At 35.0% G+C, this 22,756-nt stretch overlaps 4 protein-coding genes across 5 annotated transcripts; all 4 read left to right on the top strand.

Annotated features, from left to right (window-relative positions):
• The first annotated feature begins 3,456 nt into the window (after nt 1–3,456).
• On the top strand, nt 3,457–5,492 carry LOC131806518 (annexin B10-like). Its single transcript, XM_059130654.1, has 4 exons — nt 3,457–3,677; nt 3,744–4,452; nt 4,943–5,124; nt 5,194–5,492. The coding sequence occupies exons 1-4, from the start codon at nt 3,666–3,668 to the stop codon at nt 5,248–5,250; spliced, it is 960 nt and encodes a 319-aa protein (XP_058986637.1). The 5' UTR covers nt 3,457–3,665; the 3' UTR covers nt 5,251–5,492.
• A 2,668-nt stretch (nt 5,493–8,160) lies between these two features.
• LOC101897906 (annexin B10) lies at nt 8,161–10,183 on the top strand. The gene is made up of 4 exons (XM_005180935.4): nt 8,161–8,408; nt 8,464–9,172; nt 9,729–9,910; nt 9,977–10,183. Exons 1-4 carry the CDS (start codon nt 8,397–8,399, stop codon nt 10,031–10,033), a joined length of 960 nt encoding a protein of 319 aa, XP_005180992.2. The 5' UTR covers nt 8,161–8,396; the 3' UTR covers nt 10,034–10,183.
• A 3,393-nt stretch (nt 10,184–13,576) lies between these two features.
• Nucleotides 13,577–15,833, top strand: LOC101898074 (annexin B10). Of its 2 annotated transcripts, XM_059130636.1 has the most exons (5): nt 13,577–13,699; nt 13,804–14,046; nt 14,112–14,820; nt 15,358–15,539; nt 15,607–15,833. In XM_059130636.1, the coding sequence occupies exons 2-5, from the start codon at nt 14,035–14,037 to the stop codon at nt 15,661–15,663; spliced, it is 960 nt and encodes a 319-aa protein (XP_058986619.1). In that variant the 5' UTR covers nt 13,577–13,699; nt 13,804–14,034; the 3' UTR covers nt 15,664–15,833. The 2 variants fall into 2 exon arrangements, with proteins under 2 accessions (XP_058986619.1, XP_005180993.2); XM_005180936.4 differs by lacking the exon at nt 13,577–13,699 and having other exon boundaries at nt 13,781–14,046.
• Nucleotides 15,834–18,426: 2,593 nt separating this feature from the next.
• Nucleotides 18,427–20,410, top strand: LOC101898253 (annexin B10). The gene is made up of 5 exons (XM_059130628.1): nt 18,427–18,544; nt 18,608–18,822; nt 18,894–19,602; nt 19,930–20,111; nt 20,174–20,410. Exons 2-5 carry the CDS (start codon nt 18,811–18,813, stop codon nt 20,228–20,230), a joined length of 960 nt encoding a protein of 319 aa, XP_058986611.1. The 5' UTR covers nt 18,427–18,544; nt 18,608–18,810; the 3' UTR covers nt 20,231–20,410.
• The last annotated feature ends 2,346 nt before the right edge of the window (nt 20,411–22,756 follow it).

Raw genomic sequence — 22,756 nt, 5'->3', positions numbered from 1 at the left:
TTTCTTTTTGTTGTATATTGTCAATATCCAATATAATGGGTTTATGGTGGCTACCGCCAATGGTTATATTTTGGACTTTCCAGGTAATTTGTGAAAGTGAGTTGGTAAAAGTGAGATCCAAGACAGAGCCATTAGATATATTTTGCAAATTTTTATTAAAAGTTGGAGAACCATCATTTATGCATCGAAAGACGGAACTATCGAACAAATTTTTTACGGTCAATCCTCGTACAGTGTCAAAAACGTCTCCATATTCTTTGCACCTTGCATTGAAATCTCCAGCAATTATGACATTGGACCTTCCTTCTAATAAAGTAAACAATTTGATCATTTCTGTTTTCAAGTCATTCGATTTGACTGAATGTGCAAAATACAATGATATTATGGTGTAATTTGGATATAAATTTGTTGTTTCACAGATTAAAATGTCTAAGTTCGTATTGAAGCTGATTTTTTTTATATGAATATTCTCCTTATGTAAAATGGCTACGCCACCATAGTTATCACTTCTCTTCTTGGTGATAAGCTTGTAATTTTGTATAAATGTGTTGTTGGTATTTTCATCAACATTAAATATTTCACTAAGTATGCAAATGTCCACAGACCATTTGTGAATGTATATTTCTAGATAGCTTTTATTTTTAGTTAGGCTCTGAATATTGTGCTGTAAAATTCTCATTGTTAGGAGAAACTACTGAATTTTCTTCTGTTGTTGCTTTTATGGCATTTGCAAAACTATTAAGCATATCTAAGCCTTCGCTGCAATTTACTTTTGACAAAATAATAGTCATTTGATGTGTAAATGACGACAATATTTTTTCGTAGTCAGAAACTTTTGAGAAATTCTTAAAATCAAAAGTTGGTTTGGTGGGAATTAAATGTTCGACATCTGCTGTATCGTGGGAACGTTTTGGGACTTCAGTTGCAATTTTACTATATTTAGTTCTGGTTATTTTTCGATTGAACTCTTCATCTAGAGTCCTGTGCGTTGGTTTGGATACCTTTGAGATGGTTGGGAACTCATTCTCGTATTGTGGATCATCTAAAATGGCGTAATAGTTTGGGGAGTTTTTCTGCACGACCTCCTTTCTAGAGAGATTTGAAATAGCCATAGCCTCATACAGATTTTTTTCTTCCGAATATTTAGGACATTTTTTCGCATCCATGGCATTGTGTTTAATATCATTGCATAAGATACAACGAGGAAAGGAACAGAATGTATTACATTTGATAGTTGAGAGACAAAAGTCGCATTTTGACTCTCCGCATTGATTTGGGCAGATTATTTTATTTCCACAGAGAAGACATCGTTTATGGGATCTACATCTGACAGCAATATGTCCTAATCGACCACAATTTTTGCAAAGGCGTATTGGCGGAATATAAAGCTCAGCTTCAACTAATGAGTTGAACATTCTGATTTCTTTCACAACGAAGTCGGCGACAAGACCAATTTTAATAGTTTGTGAGGGGACAAACTGTCCTTTATCGTTTTTGTAATTAAAGCGAAAGATTGAGACAGCTTTAAAATCATTATCACTGTTGTTTATTTGTTCGATAATCATTTTACCACTGAACACGGTAGGCATTGATTTCACCACATAAAATTTTTGCAAAAATCTATCTGGTATGAAAGCATTAAGACCAATATTTTTTAACCTTGGATCCAAAACAAAGTTATTCGCAGACTCGCTGTTGTTAAAAGTCAAACGGAAGGTTTTGTATGATACGTTTTTGGATACAAAATGATATTTGATATTTGCATTGGCAAGTTTTGCGTACAAATGAAGCTCTGAGTTTTTTCTCCTTAAGCTAATTGGCTCATCAGTAGTGACCAGTACAAAATAAGGACCAGGATGAAGTTTTTGATAAAGAATCTTTGTATTTTCATAGATGTTAAAATTATGGAAATTTGATTCATTGGTGTTAGCAGATTGAGGTATATTGGGTTGAGGTATGTTGGGGTGCGTAGGAGAGGTGCTATTGGTGTTGGAAAAATTGTTATTTGAGCTGATGGTGATGGAGTTGGTGGTATTGGGAAAGGTTGTGTTGGCAGTGGAATTATCATTAGTGTTAGTAGTTGTTTTGCATATTTTTCCATTTGACATATTTTTGTTCTGAGTATTTTGTACATCCATAAAAGTTGTTGGTGCTGCTGAAGTTTCTGCGACAATATTTTGCTGGGTGTTTTGTATGGCTGTTGTAGTTGTTGGTGTAACTGTTGGAAAAGACACCATTTTGTCCTCTGCTGCATCTTGAATTTGAACATTCTTAAATTTTTTCCTATCCGGGTTATTCACTGGTAGAAATTTCCTCCGCGTTACAGAACGAGGAGGTGGGTCCTCGTCCTCCATCCTGTGAGTTTTGAGAAACCTTTTTTTGGCACAAAGTGTTTATTTCCCAATAAATTAAAAAGGAAACAAAATAAACAAAGTTCTTTGTTTATGTGTTATGTGCGTGTGTTGAATATCAAAACAAAAAAGAACAAAAGAGAGAAGAAGATAAAAAGTTGCGGCCCGCGCGTGTAGTCTAACGTCAACAAGAGTTGAAAAGCGACTGACGTATCGTCTTCAATACTAATTTTTTTAAATTTTGGCGTCCGTTTCAGTAAGGTTTCACCAGTCCGATTTGGACTGTTTACTCTTGGAATTTTGAATTTTGACATTTTATCGCATTTCTGCTAATTTTCCGTTCCCTTATTTTTTGAGCACACCTAATTGAGAATGACATTTCGAACATACACAAAATTGATAGAAGTCGGGCACACTTAAAAAAATTGTATCATCCGGTAGCTCTGCCTTACATTTTTATTGTACCATGGTATGTAGTATGAAATTTTATTCTACCTTCCGTTATTGTGCCATAGGAAAACTATATATTTCTCACTCTTTAAGAAAGTTATTGGCAACCATCATAGATTTTGAAAGTAAATAAAAAACCCAAACTTTTTTGCATACTTTTAGGCGTTTACTAATAAATATACCACTTCGATCTTTTAAGTGCTAAGTACGTATATACGTTCTTTTCTAATATTATTAAGTAATATTTCATTTAAATTTTAAATATTAAAAAAACAATTTTTTTATATATTTACAATTTTATATATGTCGAATGTGTGTAAACGATATTCGACACTTGTTCCCGGTTTGGTGGGAGATAATTGTGTCTCTAGAACCCTTTTAAACTAATTTTTCGATCTTCTAGAAACCTTTTTGCTGTTTCTGATTCGATTCTTAGCTTTATCGCGCCTTTACGTTTAGTCTATTTGCCTATTTCCCTACGTTAACGAGTTAACATAAGAAGGAACTGTCCCATTTTACCCACTGTAACAGGGTAACCCTTATTCTCTACAAAACAGCTGGAATGCCGGTCATGTTTTCCGATCTAAGGGACACTTATGTTTGTCGGCCTTTCTGTTTTGATTCCACATATTCCGATCTAGGGAAAACTTATTGTTGTCGGCCTTTCTATTTTGATTTTTTGATTGCATATCGTATCGCAGTGTCGTGTCCTAAGTTCGTTGGTGGCGTCGGTAAAAGGAAGTTAACGAAGTTTCAGCGAAAGGAAGACAATTTTCTACGTGCTTTTAAACATTACAGGTCTATTCCGTAACACTTATCAATCACACAGATTATTTCCCTCTTATTCTCAAGAAATACTTCACTATGGATTATGATGTAAGTACTTTCTAAATATCCAAACATGGTAGTTTAATAAAACATACGAAAATTTGTTTTCTTTAGCCCATCCCAACTGTTGTACCAGCCGAGCCGTTGGATGTTGAAGCCGACACGGTGGCATTGCGTACCGCAATGAAAGGTTTCGGCACCGACGAACAGGCCATCATTGATATTCTAACTGCCCGCTCAAATGCCCAGCGTCAAATGATAAAAGAAAATTTCTTGCGTGAATACGGACGAGATTTGATTGAAGATTTGAAAAGCGAATTGGGTGGTAAATTCGAAGATGTTATCATTGCCCTGATGATGACACCTGTACAGTATTTGTGCAAACAATTGCATAAAGCCATGGCAGGAATGGGTACTAACGAAAGCACATTGGTGGAAATACTTTGCACTAAATCGAATGAGGAAATGGCAGAAATTGTAAAGTGTTACGAAGAGATGTACGATCGTCCATTGGCCGAGCATATGTGCAGTGAAACATCGGGTCACTTTCGTAGACTGCTAACATTGATTGTAACAGGTGTGAGAGATCCAGTGGGTACTGTAGATCCGGATAAAGCCCGGGAACAAGCTGAGCAACTGTATAATGCTGGTGAAGCTAAATTGGGTACCGATGAAGAGGTGTTCAATCGTATTCTAGCCCATGGTAGCTTTGCTCAATTGCGTTTGGTATTTGAAGAATATAAACAATTGTCGGGCGAGACTATTGAACAAGCCATTAAACATGAAATGAGTGGAGAATTACATGAAGCAATGATGGCCATTGGTGAGTAGAATGGAAAACACTGATTATGCATGCATTGAAGTTCTGGAGCACCAAATTAAAGAAAAACGTATATAGCAAAAATTTTCGATTTTTCAATGAGAGTATTATTATACCCTGCACCTCTGTTAAAGATAAAAGACATATTTATTTTTGGATAAATGATAAATTAGGCACAGCCGTTTGTGGTTTTGAAAATAAGCCACATCGATCCATATATATTTACTTTAAGTTCCTTATTTACTTTTCCTATCAAAAGAAGGACCATTTCGTTGGCAATGCTTTGAAATAAAAAAAATATATTCTTGATTAGCATACACTGACTCGGAACTACATACTATCATGAACGACAGGACAGTCAGATACAGCCGATTCAAACGCATTTTTAATTTTTTGAAGTCAATTCTTTATCTAATGGGATGAAAAACTTTAATTTCGAAGTAAATCAAATATTTGGTAAATTATTAAAATTTCATTTTCTTTTCATTTTCAGTCGAATGTGTTCAGTCTCCACCGGCCTTCTTTGCCAATCGCCTGTTCAAAGCAATGGATGGTCTTGGCACAGATGATACTACCCTAATACGCATTATTGTGTCACGTTCTGAAATCGATTTGGGTAATATCAAAGAAGAATTTGAACGTATTTACAATCGCACTCTGGTCAGTGCTGTAAAGGTATGTATTTGAGTTGATATTTTTTGTTTCAGTTCTTTTTTTACAAATGACCCATTTTTCTATTTACAGTCTGAAACATCCGGCGATTACAAACGTGCCCTGTGTGCTCTGATTGGCGGTGCCTAAAGATACTCTAAAATTGAAAAAACAACGAATCTCTTTGGCCAAATCCCTTTTCATGCAGGACGGCTCAAAATTTAAAATGAATCTTAGTTTTTGTGTAGAGCAGCTTTATTCATTTATACAAGTATTAAAAAGTGTTGTGTTATTTGTCCCTGTGTAATCGTCCTATATATCTCTGTGTTATATTTTATGCTGTTTCAGCACATAATAAATGTAGTGCCTCGTACAAAATTCATATCACAAAATGTAATACTTCTTTGAATTTTGGAGAAATATTAAAAAGTTTGGAAAGTATAAAAACTGTGATGAGGTAATGTATAAAATTCTACCAGAGGTTAACAATGGACGTCTTAACCATTACAATTATATCAATCATAAATGTAGTTGGTAATTGCAGGGCCACACGAAAACCCTCGGTTCAAAAAAAAGATTGCAGAAAATGAAAAATTTTGAAGTGCTAACACAGGTCTAAAGGCTTATTTTAGTTTATTTGTTTATTAAAACATTCATATAGGTGAATGCAAATAACAATAAGTTTTTATATTTTGTATGTATGGACAACCATGGTAAAATGAATTTAAGGTAGGGTAGAACTACCATATGATTTTAATTTTTTTATTTTTCTGTCAACTCTATTTGTTTATGTATGTGTATTCTTTTCAAAAAAAAAATAAATTGTTCAGAAAATATTGAAATTCGGGTGTTTTCAAAATACTTATTGCGACGTATGCATCGACAAAATCTACAGTTTTTGTCGCGAAATAAACCATAAGAGATATATATAACATGATTTCGAAAAGAAATTTTGACCTTTCATTCAGTTTTCGCGGTTTTAAATTATTTACTCAAAATCAATGCAACAAGTTGTTTGCTTTTTTATTGTTTTGATAGTAATTTGACATTACAAGCCAAACAGGTAGACCTCTATACTTGCAATTTTTTCAAAGTTAGCCTAACTTGTTTACAGTTTGTGTCTGTGGTTAAGATATGGATGTGGTTTTGTAAATATTTACTATAATTGTTCGAAAAGTACAAAGTGGTACTAAATTTGGTATTGGGCGAAGGAATAGTGTTGAAATGCGGAAATTTGATATGGATGCTACTGTTGGTATTTGCAGTTGAGAGATGGAGGTGGTTTCGGGAATGCCTACTACGAACGTATAAAAAGTGCAAAATGCCACAAAATGTGCCGGGTGTTGGAATAGAGCTGAAATTTTGATATCTGATATTGAGGTCACTATTTGTTTCATCCTTGTATAAATGAAATAGGGAATTTCAAAAGAGTACAATAAAAATTGCCATCAGTAAACTCACCTAATATATATCAGGACTAATATATAAAACTTTGAAAATCTGAAAATTAGCACGATGTATGAAGTTTTGAATAAAAAATGTGTCAAACCAAACAAATTGTACATTTTGAGTGTTAAAAAGGCCTAGGACGAGCTGTTGAAACTAATTTTAAGGTGGACTTTTCGCTGACGAAGCAGCCGGCCCTTGCTAGTAATATTGATATTTATACCCTCAGCCATATGGCTAGAGAGGGTATATATCCTTTGATACGGTCAAAACGTGTCTCATCGAAATAATGATTTTAGACCCTTGGTCTCTTTGGTCCAAATCCGTTTCAGGATATTTGGAGTCGATCTAGCGATGTTCGTTTGTCTGTCCGCCTGTCTGTCTAACTCTTACAAAATGTGACGTAAGAGTCTGATTGTCTTCAAATTACACACATCCCAATATTTTTATTAAAACAAAGTCCGGTGTGAAGATGGGATATATCGCTCCATTCCTTCTGATACCTTCCCCACGCGTAATTAAAATCTGATTCCATTCAGACTTGGTACATCTCAATATTTCCATGAACCCAAGATCTTTAATAAATATGGTAGAGATCGGCCCATTCCTTCTGGTACCTCCCCCACATAGGGTACAATATTTTGAAAAGCAATACGTTCAAAGAATAAGCTTCAAATTTTCCACATCCAAACATTTATGCTAACACAAGATCTGTTGTGAAGATGATACATATCTGCGAACCCCTTCTGGTACCTTAGTCACAATGGGTCACAAATTCCCATACTTTTGTCTGTCATAACTTGCGAAATGAAGACGAAATAACTTCAAATCAAAGTTTAAATTTGTTCGAATTGGTCACCTTGGGCACGAATTTTGGACTTCATACGGCCAATGAACCTTCACATGCTGCCCGAATGTTGCTCTGCGATATTTTGCCACATTGCTGGCGAAGCGCTTGCTGGAGGTAATCGACACTTTGGTATTTTTTAGTGCCAACTTTGCTTTCCTAAATACTCCAGACACAATAGTCCAACGGATTGGTATCCGGAGATTTTGGTGTATATTTTTATTTATTATAGCTAAGAAGTTATTGATAATTAATTCAAAATATTAAGCGCTCTTAGGAATTTGTATGCTTTTAAAAATAAAGACATCTATTATCATTGTTTCTGGATTTCCGGATTGGATTTATCCAACTATAATAGCACTTCTTTGTATCAAAGGATATACCTTTTAAATTCTTAATGTATTTATACATTCATTTGGGCATCTATATTTATTCAACAACATCATGGAATTAATCCATAAAATTTGGAGAGGAAAACTAATGGTCTGTTCCAGAACTGCAAGAATGTAAAAGTTTTTACTATGATAACCGATTCTCCCTTTACGATATCGGAGAAAATTGCAAAACTAGTAGATTCTTGCAAGTACTGGAACAAAACATGAAATAATATAAATTTTCAAATATTAACGGCCCGTGTGATGCCGTATCCCCTATAAAAAATTCCACCGGTATGGTACCAACACAAATTTCAAACGAAGAAACAAACAAAACAAATATCTGGAAAATATAATTATTCTTTTTTTGCTCTTGCCAATCGTGCTCTTTTTTTAGTTAGTTGTATTGTTGACAGACAACAAACTGGCGATTCAGAAGTAGCAGCGGTATTCGAAGTGTAGCAAGCGTGACAACAAAACACACACGTATACAACCCAAAGAATTTATAGGGGCGTCATAAAAAAAAGAAAGACGAGAAAAAAAGAAAGTACACTTTGTTTATAGTTGGAGTACGTAGTACAACGTCACTCAAGTATAATTAATTTATTAAGAAGAAATATTTTCAATCATGGATTACACAGTAAGTACGGAAAGTGAAAAATTGAAAATTACTTAAATATTTTATTTTTCTTTAGCCTACTCCCTCGGTGGTTCCAGCCAATCCTTTTGATGCTGAAGCCGATGCGGCTGCATTGCGTGGCGCAATGAAAGGTTTTGGCACTGATGAACAGGCCATTATTGATATTCTCACAGCCCGTTCCAATGCCCAACGTCAGCAGATAAAAGAACAATTTCTACGTGAATATGGTCGGGATTTGATCGATGATCTGAAAAGTGAACTGGGTGGAAAATTTGAGGATGTCATTATAGCCCTGATGATGCCTCCAGTCGAATATTTGTGCAAACAATTACATAAGGCAATGGCTGGTATGGGAACCGATGAAAGTACCCTGGTTGAAATACTCTGTACAAAATCGAATGAAGAAATGTCGGAAATTGTGAAATGTTACGAGGATATGTATGATCGTCCATTGGCCGAACATTTGTGCAGTGAAACTGGTGGCCATTTTCGCCGTTTGTTGACATTGATTATAACGGGTGTGCGAGATCCAGTGGGTACTGTAGATCCCGAAAAGGCCAGGGAACAAGCTGAGCAGTTGTATAATGCCGGTGAAGCTAAATTGGGCACGGATGAAGAGGTGTTTAATCGTATTTTGGCACATGGTAGCTTTGCCCAATTGCGCTTGGTATTTGATGAATACAAGGAGTTGTCGGGTCAAACTCTGGAACAGGCTATTAAACACGAAATGAGCGGTGAAATGCATGAAGCCATGATGGCAATTGGTAAGAACTTTTATGAAAATATAGATAAATGAGAAATCTTAGAGTTCATAAAGAGAATTGATGAAATTCTAATAAAAAACAATATTTCCAATTGCATAGCTGATTTGTGGTTAAAGTTCATGATGTGATTTAACTAGATTCTAATAAGATTTAAAATTGAAAATGATATAAGGCCTGTTCCAAAACTACAAGAGTGTACAATATTTTTACTACCATAACCAATATTCCGTTTATGATATGGAAAAAAAATTGTAAAACTAATAGATTCACAGAGCAATAAATGCACTTGGGTGCAAAGCATATCCACTAAAGTTCTAAGACACTATTCTAAACATATGTATCTTAGGCTGAGCATTCCTTTCTACTGAAGAAATTTTTGCTAACTTATTCTCTGTTTCAGAACCTACCATTATCTACTAGTTCTGCAACTTTTGTCGATATCATAATGGGAAAATCGGTTGTCCTAGTAAAAAAGTTTAATATTATTGCAGTTCTGAAACAAAGCAATATTTTTTTCCATTTTGCTATAATTTAACGATTCTTTTCTCCATTTCAGTGGAATGTGTTCAATCCCCACCTGCCTTCTTTGCAAATCGGCTATACAATGCCATGTCCGGAGCTGGTACTGATGATACAACTCTAATACGTATTATTGTTTCACGTTCTGAAATCGATTTGCTAAATATTAAAGAAGAATTTGAACGAATCTACAATCGCACTCTTGTTAGTGCTATAAAGGTAACAATAGAGTTGGGTAATTTGTTTAAAAAAATTTTAATTAATTATAAATGTTTGTATTTCTAGTCCGAAACATCTGGCGATTACAAGCGTGCCTTGTGTGCTTTGATTGGCGGTGCCTAAATTACTGTTGATGTTTTAAATTTTTTGGTGGTAGATCGTGCTGGCTTTTTATAATGCAAATTCCCAATTCGTGTCTTTAGCAGCTGTAGTTGTCAAGTAAAACTTAAAATTCCTGAAAATAAGAGATTATTTTAATGTTAAATTATTTAATACTGGCAGTTTTATTTAATGGTTTGAGTGCTGCCAGCTGTTAATTCCTTAGGTGGGGATACATAAAACGCTTTTTTGCCTGGTTTAAGTCATCGGATGGCTTCTTCGTAAAATAACAAAGGTGCGTAGGGTGAAAAAATATAGATTACGTGCTGAAATTAAACTATGTTTACCTAAAACTTCTTTGTTTATTTACAAAGATTCCAGACAAAGTATTCTCACCTTTACTTAAGTTTCACACGATAATACAAATCTCTTTTAGCATAGTTCATGCTTATTGATAAAGTAGTAAACTGCAAATGGCTCCAGCTTCGAATGATGTATTATCTTCATATAGGAATCTGAAAAAAATGTTGAAAAAACATGGTCAGTTTGAAGATTTTTAAAACATTATCCAGTAAAGAAAGTCTTAAAGTCGGGCGGGGTCGACCTACACCACTTTGCTAATTTAGTTGAGCTCCACATAACAATAAAAAGTTTTTATGGGAGAATTCAAACATACACGCTATGATTACAATTATAATTTAAAGTTCAAAAGACTAAATATGCCGAAGCATTTGTATCTTTTAAACTCGGACTTATATTGCCCATTTGATATATATGGGAGCTATATCCAAATCTGAACCGATCTTGATAAAATTTGGCAAAGATATTTATGAGTTGTATTTCATATATTTCCCTGAATATCGTTGTTACGGAGTGCATATTACGGCTGTGGGTAACAAATATAACAAATCGGATGAACAATATATATGGGAGCTATAGCTATATCTGAACCGATCTTCACCAAATTGACATACTAGACTCAATTCGGTCGTAAGTGCCAAATTTCATCCCATTTGGGCAAATATTAGACGTTTGGTGCACAATAAAAAGTAAATCGTATGATGTTATATATGGGAGATACATCCAAATCCGAACCGATCTCGATAAAATTTAGCAAAGATATTTCTGAGCTGTATTTGATATATTTTCCCAAATATTTTTGTTACAGAATGCATATTACGGCTGTGGAGGACTAAAATAACAAATCGGATGAACAATATATATTGGAGCTATATCTATATCTGAACCGATTTCGATGAAATTTTGCATACTTATTTTCAGGCCTAATTTGGTTTTATGTGCAAAATTCCATACTATTCGGGCTGATATTACACGTTTGGTGCACTATAAAAAGCAAATCGGACGAAGATATATATGGGAGCTATATCTACATTTTTACCGATTATCTCCAATTTCAATAGGGTTCGTCCTTGAGCCAAACAAATGATTTGTGCAAAATTTCATAAATGCGAACTGTACTTTGTTCACAAAAATACATGGACAGACGGGCGGACGGACATGCATAAACCGACTCAGAATGAGATTCTATGCAGATCATCAAAAGGAACTATGGGTCTATCTCGTTACCTTTTGCCTGTTACAACCAAATGCACAAAGACATAATACCCTGACCACCTTGTGGTGTTTCGCGCATCTTCATCAATTCGAGCCCAATACGAATTGAGACGGCTACACCATTCTGAACGTAGTTGCGCCAAAACTATAAAGGTTTGTCTAGGCAGCCGATGTTCTTCGGGTGCAATAGATTCTGTGGGTGGACTCCGAAGATGGCATTCGTAATGGTATCACCAATGGTTAACTACATCGGCGACTGCATCAGTATGAATGCTATTCATACCATAGACAAATGAAGATATAGACAACGAAAAGTTAGTTTTGTCTTTTTATCCAGGTGGCTCTCGTCATGTTTTGCATAGTCAACATGCTGATTTACGCGTACAAGTCACTCGACTTCGAAAACACATTTTATAGTTTTTCAAGAATTTCACTGGAATATTCTCATATTTTTCGATGTCACTACATAGTTTTCACTTGTCTTTTATTATGGAACAATTTACAACTGACAAATATCCTACAGTTTTTGTTATTTTTAACGTTTTAGAATTGAGTGACTTCAAAATTCCCACTCAAACCCCTGAAACAATATAGACGACATCTGCTGATCCGATTTTTTTCGAAGATGAACGGTGAGAGCATTTCGTTGTCTATATTTTCATTTGTCTATGTTCATACCTCCCTGATAGGTTTTCTGATCTAGATGACCCATAGACAAATGAAGATATAGACAACGAAAAGTTAGTTTTGTCTTTTTATCCAGGTGGCTCTCGTCATGTTTTGCATAGTCAACATGCTGATTTACGCGTACAAGTCACTCGACTTCGAAAACACATTTTATAGTTTTTCAAGAATTTCACTGGAATATTCTCATATTTTTCGATGTCACTACATAGTTTTCACTTGTCTTTTATTATGGAACAATTTACAACTGACAAATATCCTACAGTTTTTGTTATTTTTAACGTTTTAGAATTGAGTGACTTCAAAATTCCCACTCAAACCCCTGAAACAATATAGACGACATCTGCTGATCCGATTTTTTTCGAAGATGAACGGTGAGAGCATTTCGTTGTCTATATTTTCATTTGTCTATGGATGACCTCTCTTGTTTCTCTCTCTCTCTCTCTCTCTCTCTCTCTTTAGATCATACAACCATAGACAAATGAAAATATAGACAACGAAATGCTCTCACCGTTCATCTTCGAAAAAAATCGGATCAGCAGATGTCGTCTATATTGTTTCAGGGGTTTGAGTGGGAATTTTGAAGTCACTCAATTCTAAAACGTTAAAAATAACAAAAACTGTAGGATATTTGTCAGTTGTAAATTGTTCCATAATAAAAGACAAGTGAAAACTATGTAGTGACATCGAAAAATATGAGAATATTCCAGTGAAATTCTTGAAAAACTATAAAATGTGTTTTCGAAGTCGAGTGACTTGTACGCGTAAATCAGCATGTTGACTATGCAAAACATGACGAGAGCCACCTGGATAAAAAGACAAAACTAACTTTTCGTTGTCTATATCTTCATTTGTCTATGATACAACTCCATTCCCGACACGTCTGTGTGAGAGAGTGCTGTCCATCATAGTTAAAATGACTCGCACGGTTAGGATGACTCACACGGCAACACCCAAGTAGGTATTGCAACGAAAGCTTATGATTATGCTGACGTTAGGAAAGAACCTTTGTCTGCTCATGTAAATGGTCCATTGAGTCATGATGAGACACCCTGTAGCAGTTCTCAGTGCGGTATTCTGACAGGTCTTACCACTTTTCCATTGCGTTGCACTTGTATTCACAGACCGACCTATCGCTTTATAAGAGATCAACAAAATTATCTAATGATATCGGAAAAATGCAAATCTAGTAGATTCTTGCAAATTCTGAAACAGAGCCTATATTAATTTCAAGCCTCCAATCTTGAAGATTTGAAAACCTGACAACATAAAAGAATTACAATGATTACAATTTCTTTCGTATTTTTATTTTAAAGTTGGAAATTGGCAAACCAAAAACTTTCAAACTTATCAAAAAGCTGCCGTACCAATATCGAATATTAACGGCTGGTGCGATGCCAGCCAGTCTCGCATAAAAATTCCATCAATATGGTACCGACACAAATTACATACGAAGTGAACGAGCAAAACAAATCTCTGGAAAATTTATTAATCATTTTTGCTTTTGTTTTAATTGTACTCTCTTTCTGTTTTAGTTAGTTGTATTCTAGACAGACAACAAACTGGTAATTCGGAAGCAGTAGCGCGTATTCGACAAACAACTGCAAAGCACATACATACCTACATATTAAAGCTAAGGAATTTAGAGGGGCGGTACATTAAAAAGACAATACAAAAAAGAAAGTACAATTAATTATAGTTAGAGTACGTAGTAGTACGACGTCACTTAAGCGTAATTAATTCATTCAAGAGAAATATTGTGAATCATGGACTATACAGTAAGTTCTGAAAGTGCAATATTAGGAGAATTTTTTTTAATTAAATATTTTCAATTTGATTTCAGCCAAAGCCCTCAGTTGTTCCAGCCAATCCTTTTGATGCCGAGGCCGATGCCGCTGTATTACGTGGCGCCATGAAAGGCTTTGGCACCAATGAAGAGGAAATTCTTGGTATTCTCACAGCACGCACCAATGCCCAACGCCAGCTAATCAAGGAACAATTTTTGCGAGAATACGGACGTGATTTGATTGATGATTTGAAAAGTGAATTGGGTGGCAAATTTGAGGATGTCATCATTGCCCTGATGATGCCTCCAGTTGAATATTTGTGCAAACAATTACATAAAGCCATGGCTGGTATGGGAACCGATGAAAGTACGCTCGTTGAAATACTCTGTACAAAATCGAATGAAGAGATGTCGGAAATTGTTAAATGTTACGAGGATATGTATGATCGGCCATTGGCCGAACAGCTGTGCAGTGAAACAGATGGACATTTTCGCCGTCTGCTGACCTTGATTATTACAGGTGTGCGCGATCCAGTGGGTACTGTTGATCCCGAAAAGGCCAAGGAACAAGCTGAACAGTTGTATAATGCTGGTGAAGCCAAGTTGGGTACCGATGAAGAGGTATTCAATCGTATTTTGGCCCATGGTAGCTTTGCCCAATTGCGTTTGGTATTTGATGAATACAAGGAGTTGTCGGGTCAAACACTGGAACAGGCGATTAAGCACGAAATGAGTGGTGAAATGCATGAAGCCATGATGGCAATTGGTGAGTGTTATTCTGAAAAATATAGATAAATGAGAAGACTTAAAGTTCATATAGAGAATTTATGAATTTCTAATAAAAAACAGTATTTCCAGTTGCATAGCTGAATTGTGGTTAAAGTTCATGATGTGATTTAACTAGAATGTAGTAGGATCTAAAATTGAAAATGATGTATATGGCCTGTTCCAAAACTACAAGAAAGTCCAAATTTTTATGACATCGGAAAAAAATTGTAAAACTAGTAAATTCTTACAGGTCCTAGAACAGAGCAATAGTTGAGCTTTGGCCCAACCCATATCCAAGAGGGTTTTTAGAAACAATTTTAAATATATTTATCTTAGGCTGAGCATTGTAGTCTACTGAAGTACTGTTTCATAACGTATGCTCTGTTCCAGAACCTGCAAATGTTGCAACTTTTTCGATATCATAAAGGGAAAATCGGTTACCGTATTAAAAAGCTTTATATTCTTGCAGTTTTGGAACACAGCAATATTTTTTTTCATTTTGCTATAATATAACATTTTTTTATCTCCGTTTCAGTTGAATGTGTTCAATCCCCAGCTGCCTTCTTTGCAAATCGTCTATACAATGCCATGTCCGGGGCTGGCACTGAGGATACAACTCTAATACGCATTATTGTTTCACGTTCTGAAATAGATTTGATAAATATTAAAGATGAATTTGAACGGATCTACAATCGCACACTTGTCAGTGCTATTAAGGTAACTTAAAGAAGAGAAATATTTTTTTGTAATTAATTCATTTAATTTTGCTATTTTGTATTTCTAGTCGGAGACTTCTGGCGATTATGAGCGTGCCTTGTGTGCCTTAATTGGTGATGCATAAATTTGGGTGTTTGGTGTTTTAAATGTTTCGATGAACGAATCTCAATGGCCTTTTATGTGGAAATGTAATTTCGCGAATTGTTGTCTGCAGCAGCTGTAATTGTTTTGTAAAACTCGTGCTTCTTGAAAATAGATGTTACTTTTTTATGTTAAATTATTCAATATATACATTTTTATTGAAAGTTTGACAATAATGTGTTTTGTAATAGTAAACTGTAGAAGTGTGAAGTTTTAACAGTTTTGAGTTCTTAAGTCAATTTTTTAGGGGCTTTACCATGGGGCTTTATATTGCCTTGAACGGATAAAGGGCATATTTAAACCTTTTATTAAGCCTTCATATAAAAGAAGAATCCAATATTTTGATATATGCTGTGTGCCAGAACTGCAAAAAGTAATTTTTTACTTCGAAAACCGTTTTTCACTTTATGATATCGAAACCAGTAAGGAAAGGTCAAAAGTCGGGCGGGGTCGACTATATGATACCCTACGCCACTAAGTGTATATAGTAGAGCTCCCGTTACAAAAAAGTTTATATTGGGAAATTATGTGAAATAGATCATACCAAGTATGAACCAAATAACATTGCTATAGTGCATGATATGACTTCTATAAGGAATATATTAAAAAAATATTTATTGCAGCAATAGATATACCGGACCGAGTTTCATCAAATAGTAAAATTCGGTTGAATATAAAAAAATCTATTCAAGTTGGGCTGATATTACATATATGGGGTGCAATATCCGTAAAATCGGGTGTATATTATGAATGTGGGGAACTTAAACACCAAATCGGATGAAACCTATATATGGGAGCTATAGCAAAATTGCTTCTAGACTGAATCCGGTCGGATGTAACAAAATTCAGAACTTTTTGACAGATATTGGCCATTTGGTACACAATTAACCCGAAATCGGTTGAAGATGTATATCGAAGCTATATAAAAATCTGAGCATATCTCGACAAAATTTAACAGAGGTATTTTCGAACAGTATCTGATTCCCACTATCAAATATCATTGTTCTGGAGTGTATAATACGCATGTGGGGGACTTTAACACCAAATTGGATGAAACATATATACGGGAGCTATAGCTATATCCGAACATATTTTCACAAAATTCGATGTACTTTCTTCTAGACTGAGTTCGGTGTATATCGAAGCTATATAAAAATCTGAGCATATCTCGAAAAAATTTGGCAGAGGTAATTTCGAGCAGTATCTGATTCCCGGTATCAAATATCATTGTTCTGGAGTGTATATTACGCATGTGGGGTACTTTAAAACCAAATTGGATGAAACATATATACGGGAGTTATAGCTATATCTGAACATATATTCATCAATTTTGATGTACTTTCTTCTAGACTGAATTCGGTCGGATGTGCCAAAATTCAGGTCATTTGGACTGGTATTGGTCATTTGGTGCACAATTAACCCGAAATCTGTTGAAAATATATATGGGAGTTATAACCAAATCTGAACCGATCTTTATAGAACTTAGCAGAGGTATTTCTGGGCTGTATCTGATATCTAATACCAAACATCATTCTTGTGGGGTGCATATTACGAATGTGAGGGACTTAAACACCAAAGCGGATGAAACATATGTATGGGAGCTATTGCTATATCTGAACCAATTTTTTTCCAAAATGGATGTACTTGCTTCCAGACTGAATCAGGTCGGATGTAACAAAGTTCAGGTCATTTGGACAGATTTTGGCTATTTGGTGCACAATTAACACGAAATCGGTTGAAGATATGTATGGGAGATATATCCAAATCTGAACCGAACTTGATCAAATTTGGCAGAGATATTTCTGGGCTGTATCTGATATCTGGTAGCAAATATCATTATACGAATGTGAGGGATTTAAACACCAAAGCGGATGAAACATGTGTATGAGAGGTATAGCTATATCTGAACCGCTTTTCACCAAATTTCCCTGATATTGGACATTTGGTGCACAATTAACCAGAAATCGGTTGAAGATATATACGAGCTATATTTAAATCGTAGCCGATTATCACCAATTTCAATAAGATTCTCTTTGGGCCAAACAAATGTTGTTTCGAAAATTTTATCCCAATCGGATAATAAATGCGACCTGAATTTTGTTCACAAGAATACATCTCGCTTCATTCTCCATGATACAAACAAATGCACAAAGACATAATACCCTAACCACTATGTGGTTTAGGGTATAAAAACATTACAAACAAGTAGATTCTTGCAGGTTCTGGAACAGAGCAATATATTTCCCAAAATTGTATAAAGAGCTTTGAAAAATGTTGGCCAAAATATTTTCGAGTTTTTTGCCAACATTAATGCAAATATTTTTTTGATATGCAGTGGAAATGGAGATTTCTTTTCTTTGGTGACTAATAGTGAAATTTAATGAGGATTAATTTCGCCTTTGACGTCTTCCTTCTAAAGTTAAGCTTTGTGGGAGATTTTCGCATAAATTCACACAAAGTACTTTAACCCAAAAAATATTTTATATGCCTTCCAGGCGTTTAGATAAGATTCAGACTTTTGACGTTTCCCAGGAGCTATAGTAGAATTTAATGACAATTAAATTTGTAAAATATTTCCTTTAACTATTTTTTGTGTTGCACTGTGTTATGAATAATTCTCATTATATTGCATAATTAAAAAAAAAATATTTTTAGATCAAAGTCATACATTTGAATATATTTTTAAAACTTTGTGATATAATAACAGCTTTTTATTTTTATAAAATATTAAGCGAAGAAAATTCTTTCAAGTCTTACAGAATTTTGATGAAAAATAAGACTCTATATCAATGCTGAATCATTATATGAAATCTATTTTCAAATTTTAACGGCATTCATTCCTTCACTAAAATCCAAACGATATGGTAGCCACACAAATTTCAAACGACGAAAAATCTCTGAATAAATAATTTCTGCTCTTTCGTTAGTTGCATTGTAGACAGACAACAAACTGGTAATTCGGAAGTAAGTGCGGATTAGAAGTGCAGCTACCATCTTTAATAAAACACAAACGTATACAACGGAAGGAATTTAAAGGGGCGTCGCAAAAAGACGACAAATAAGGAAAGCATTGTTCTCTGTACTGGACGACGTCATTCATTTAATTAATTAAAATAACTTATTCTGAGTCATGGATTATGCAGTAAGTTCTGAAAGTTAATTAAAAGATATTGTTTTTTACCGGAAATGTTTTCAATTTTAATTTTCTTTTAGCCAACTCCCTCGGTTCTGCCAGCCAATCCTTTTGATGCCGAGTCGGATGCCGCAACATTGCGTGAGGCTATGAAGGGTTTGGGCACCAATGAAGAGGAAATTCTTGATATTCTCACAGCTCGCACCAATGCCCAACGCCAGCTAATCAAAGAACACTTTTTACGTGAATACGGACGTGATTTGATAGAGGACTTGAAAAGTGAGTTGGGTGGAAAACTTGAGGATGTCATTATTGCCCTCATGACGCCGCCAGTTGAATACTTATGTAAGCAATTACATGAAGCCATGGCTTGCATGGGAACCGATGAAAGTACGCTCGTTGAAATACTCTGTACAAAATCGAATGAAGAAATGTCGGAAATCGTAAAATGTTACGAGGATATGTATGATCGGCCTTTGGCCGAACAACTATGCAGTGAAACAGATGGACATTTTCGCCGTTTGTTGACTTTGATAATAACGGGTGTGCGAGATCCCGTGGGTACTGTTGATCCCGAAAAAGCTAAGGAGCAAGCTAAACAGTTGTATAGTGCTGGTGAAGCCAAATTGGGTACCGATGAAGAGGTATTCAATCGCATTTTGGCCCATGACAGTTTCGCCCAGTTACGTTTGGTGTTTGAGGAATACAAGGAGTTGTCGGGTCAAACATTGGAACAGGCTATTAAACATGAAATGAGTGGTGAAATGCATGAAGCCATGATGGCTGTGGGTGAGTGTGTTTACGAATATATAAGTCGGGATGGAAAATATTAAAGGTGGGAATACATAAAGCGCTTATTTGGCTGGCTTAAGTCATCGGCTGGCACCTTCGGAAATTAAAAATTAGCCTAGGGCCAAAATTGAACTAAGTCAACCTAAAACTCCTTTGTTCCTCTACGAAGAAGCCAGCCGATGACTTAAGCCAGCCAAATAAGCGCTTTATGTATTCTCACCTTAAGAATTAATATTCGAATTTATAAAAATCACAAAATTATGTTAATTTACATTATTTTATGAATAGATTAATTATTTCAAAACCTTTTCTCCACATTTTCAGTTGAATGTGTACAATCTCCAGCCGCCTTCTTTGCAAGTCAACTTAACAATGCCATGTCCGGAGCTGGAACTGAGGATCAAACTTTAATACGTATTATTGTTTCACGTTCTGAAATAGATTTGATAAATATTAAAGATGAATTTGAACGGATCTATAACCGGACACTCGTCAGCGCCATTGATGTAAATGAATATTGAAATTGTTTTTTTTAACATACATTAATTTAAATATTTTGTATTTCTAGTCGGAAACATCTGGCGATTATAAGCGTGCCTTGTGTGCCTTAATTGGTGGTGCTTAAATTTGCGTTGGTGTTTTAATGTTTCGTTGGAGGAATCTCAATGGCCTTTGATGTGGAAATGTAATTTCCAATTATTATCTATAGCTGCTAGAATTGTTATGTAAAATTCGTGCTTCTTTGAAATAGAGATTAGTTTTATGTCATAAAATTGCAACAAAATAAAAAAGACTTACAATTTTATTCGCTAATGACCAATACAAGGATTTTGAGTATGTAAATATAGACCTGTAGCTTAGACCTTGTTTTTATAGCCAAAAAGTCGAAAATATAGAAAATTCAAATGATTTTTGGAAAAAACAAAACGCAATTGGAAAGAAATGAAAAGTATAGATCAAAACCAAAAAACTAGTAATTAAAAGTCGGGGGCGGGGCCGACTATATGATGACCCTACACCACAATGCATATTTAGTAGAGCTCCAGTAACAAAATAATTTATTTGAAGTAAATCATACCACCTATCAAAATTTGTCTTTAGAGCAGTCATAGTTTGGGAACTACTATATGGGAGGTATATCCAATTCTGAAACGATTTCCACCAAATTTGACGGAGACATTTTTATCTTTTGCTATAGAGTGCATGATATCACTTCAGGAAGGATTATTTAAAAAAAAAAAATACATATATGAGTCGAGTTCCACAAAATGGAAACGTATGTCCGGAAATTCACTCAATTTGGGCTGATATTAGCCATTATTTGCATAATAAACCTGAAATCGGATTAAGGATATATATCCAAATCTTAGCAGATCTCGATAAAATTTGGCAAAAGTATTTTCTAGCTCCATAAAACATATGGTATCAAAAATTATTGTTCTCGAATGCATACTACGAATATTAGGGACTTAAACACCAAATCGGATGAAACACATATATGGGAGCTAAAGCTATATCTGAACCGATTTCCAAATTTGATTTACTTGCTTCTAGACTTAATTCGGTCGGATGTACCAAATTTCAGATCATTTGAACTGATATTGGTCATTTGGTGCACAAATAACCCGAAATCGGTTGAAGATAGATATTGGTGCTATATTTAAATCTGAACCGATCTTGATACAATTTGGCAGAGGCATTTCTGGGCTGTATCTGATATTTGGTAACAAATATCATTCTTGTGTATATTACACATGTGAGGGACTTAAAACCCCAAATCGGATGAAACATATATATAGGAGCTATAGCTATTCCTGAACCGATTTTCATCAACTTTGATACTCTTGCTTCTTCACTGAATTCGGTTGGATGTACCAAATTTCAGATCATTTGAACTGATATTGGCCATTTGGTGCACAAATAACCCGTAATCGGTTGAAGATAGATATTGGAGCTATATCCAAATCTGAACCGATCTTGATCAAATTTGGCAGAGGCATTTCTGGGCTGTATTTGATATCTGCATATTACGCATGTGAGGGGCTTAAAACCCAAAATCGGATGAAGTATATATATGGGAGCTATAGCTATATCAGAACCGATTTTCAACAAATTTGATGTAATTACTTCTAGACTGAATTCTGTCAGATGTACCAAAATTCAGCCTATTTTTCTGGTCATTTGGACCGACATTGGCCACTTTGGATTGATGGGAGCTATATTTAAGTCTGATCCGATTATTACCAATTTCAAACCAAACAAATATTGTTGTATTGGAAAATTTCAGCTCAATCGGATAATAAATGCTACCTGCATTTTGTTCACAAAAATGGATGGACAGACGGACAGACGATCTGACATGCATAAATCGACTCAGAAAGTGATTCTATGAAGATCCTCAAAAGTAACTATGGGTCCATCTCGTTTCCTTCTCCATATTACAAACAAATGAACAAAGACATAATACCCTTAGCACCTATTTGTTGTAGGGTATAACAAGTGGGAAAAGTTATTAATAGAAGATGAACACCTTAAAATGAACAAGTAAAAAAGCAGTAAGATCGACCGGGCCGAACTTTTAATACCCTCCTCCATTTGGAAATAATTTGGAAATTTTCAAAAAAATAAAATCCGTTAAAAATTCTGTAAAATCTTAAAAAAACTAATATAGGGAGGTGTCGTTATTTCGGGGCTATACGAAGACGTGGACTGCATAGACAATTTCATTTTCTGTTACAGGCTGTAGTACCTGTTAGGAACTTCAAATATTCTAACTAAAATCATGAAAATACCGAATATAGGAAGGTACCGATAAATAGAGGCTATACGAAGACCTGGACCGGAGTATTTTCCGTCACAGGCTGTAGTACCTATTTGGATCTTCAAATACGAAATTTCGAACAATTTCGGTGAATATTGTACCTAAAATCATGAAAATACCGAATATAGGGAGGTACTGATAGACACTTTCTGTCAAAGATTGTAGTTCCCTTTACCAACTCTAAATAATGTCAATAATGTCGCTAAAATCATCAAAATACCGAATATCGGGAGGTGCCGTTATATGGAGGCTATACGAAGACCTGGACCTACATACGAAATTTTTAGTCATATATTGTAGTACCCATTACGAATACTAAATACGAAATTT

This window comes from Musca domestica, unplaced genomic scaffold (genome assembly GCF_030504385.1).
Source record: "Musca domestica strain aabys unplaced genomic scaffold, Musca_domestica.polishedcontigs.V.1.1 78, whole genome shotgun sequence".
NCBI classification, from domain to species: Eukaryota; Metazoa; Arthropoda; class Insecta; order Diptera; family Muscidae; genus Musca; species Musca domestica.
The sequence above is the reverse complement of the archived record's forward strand: the minus strand, read 5'-3'. Positions and strand labels throughout refer to the sequence as shown.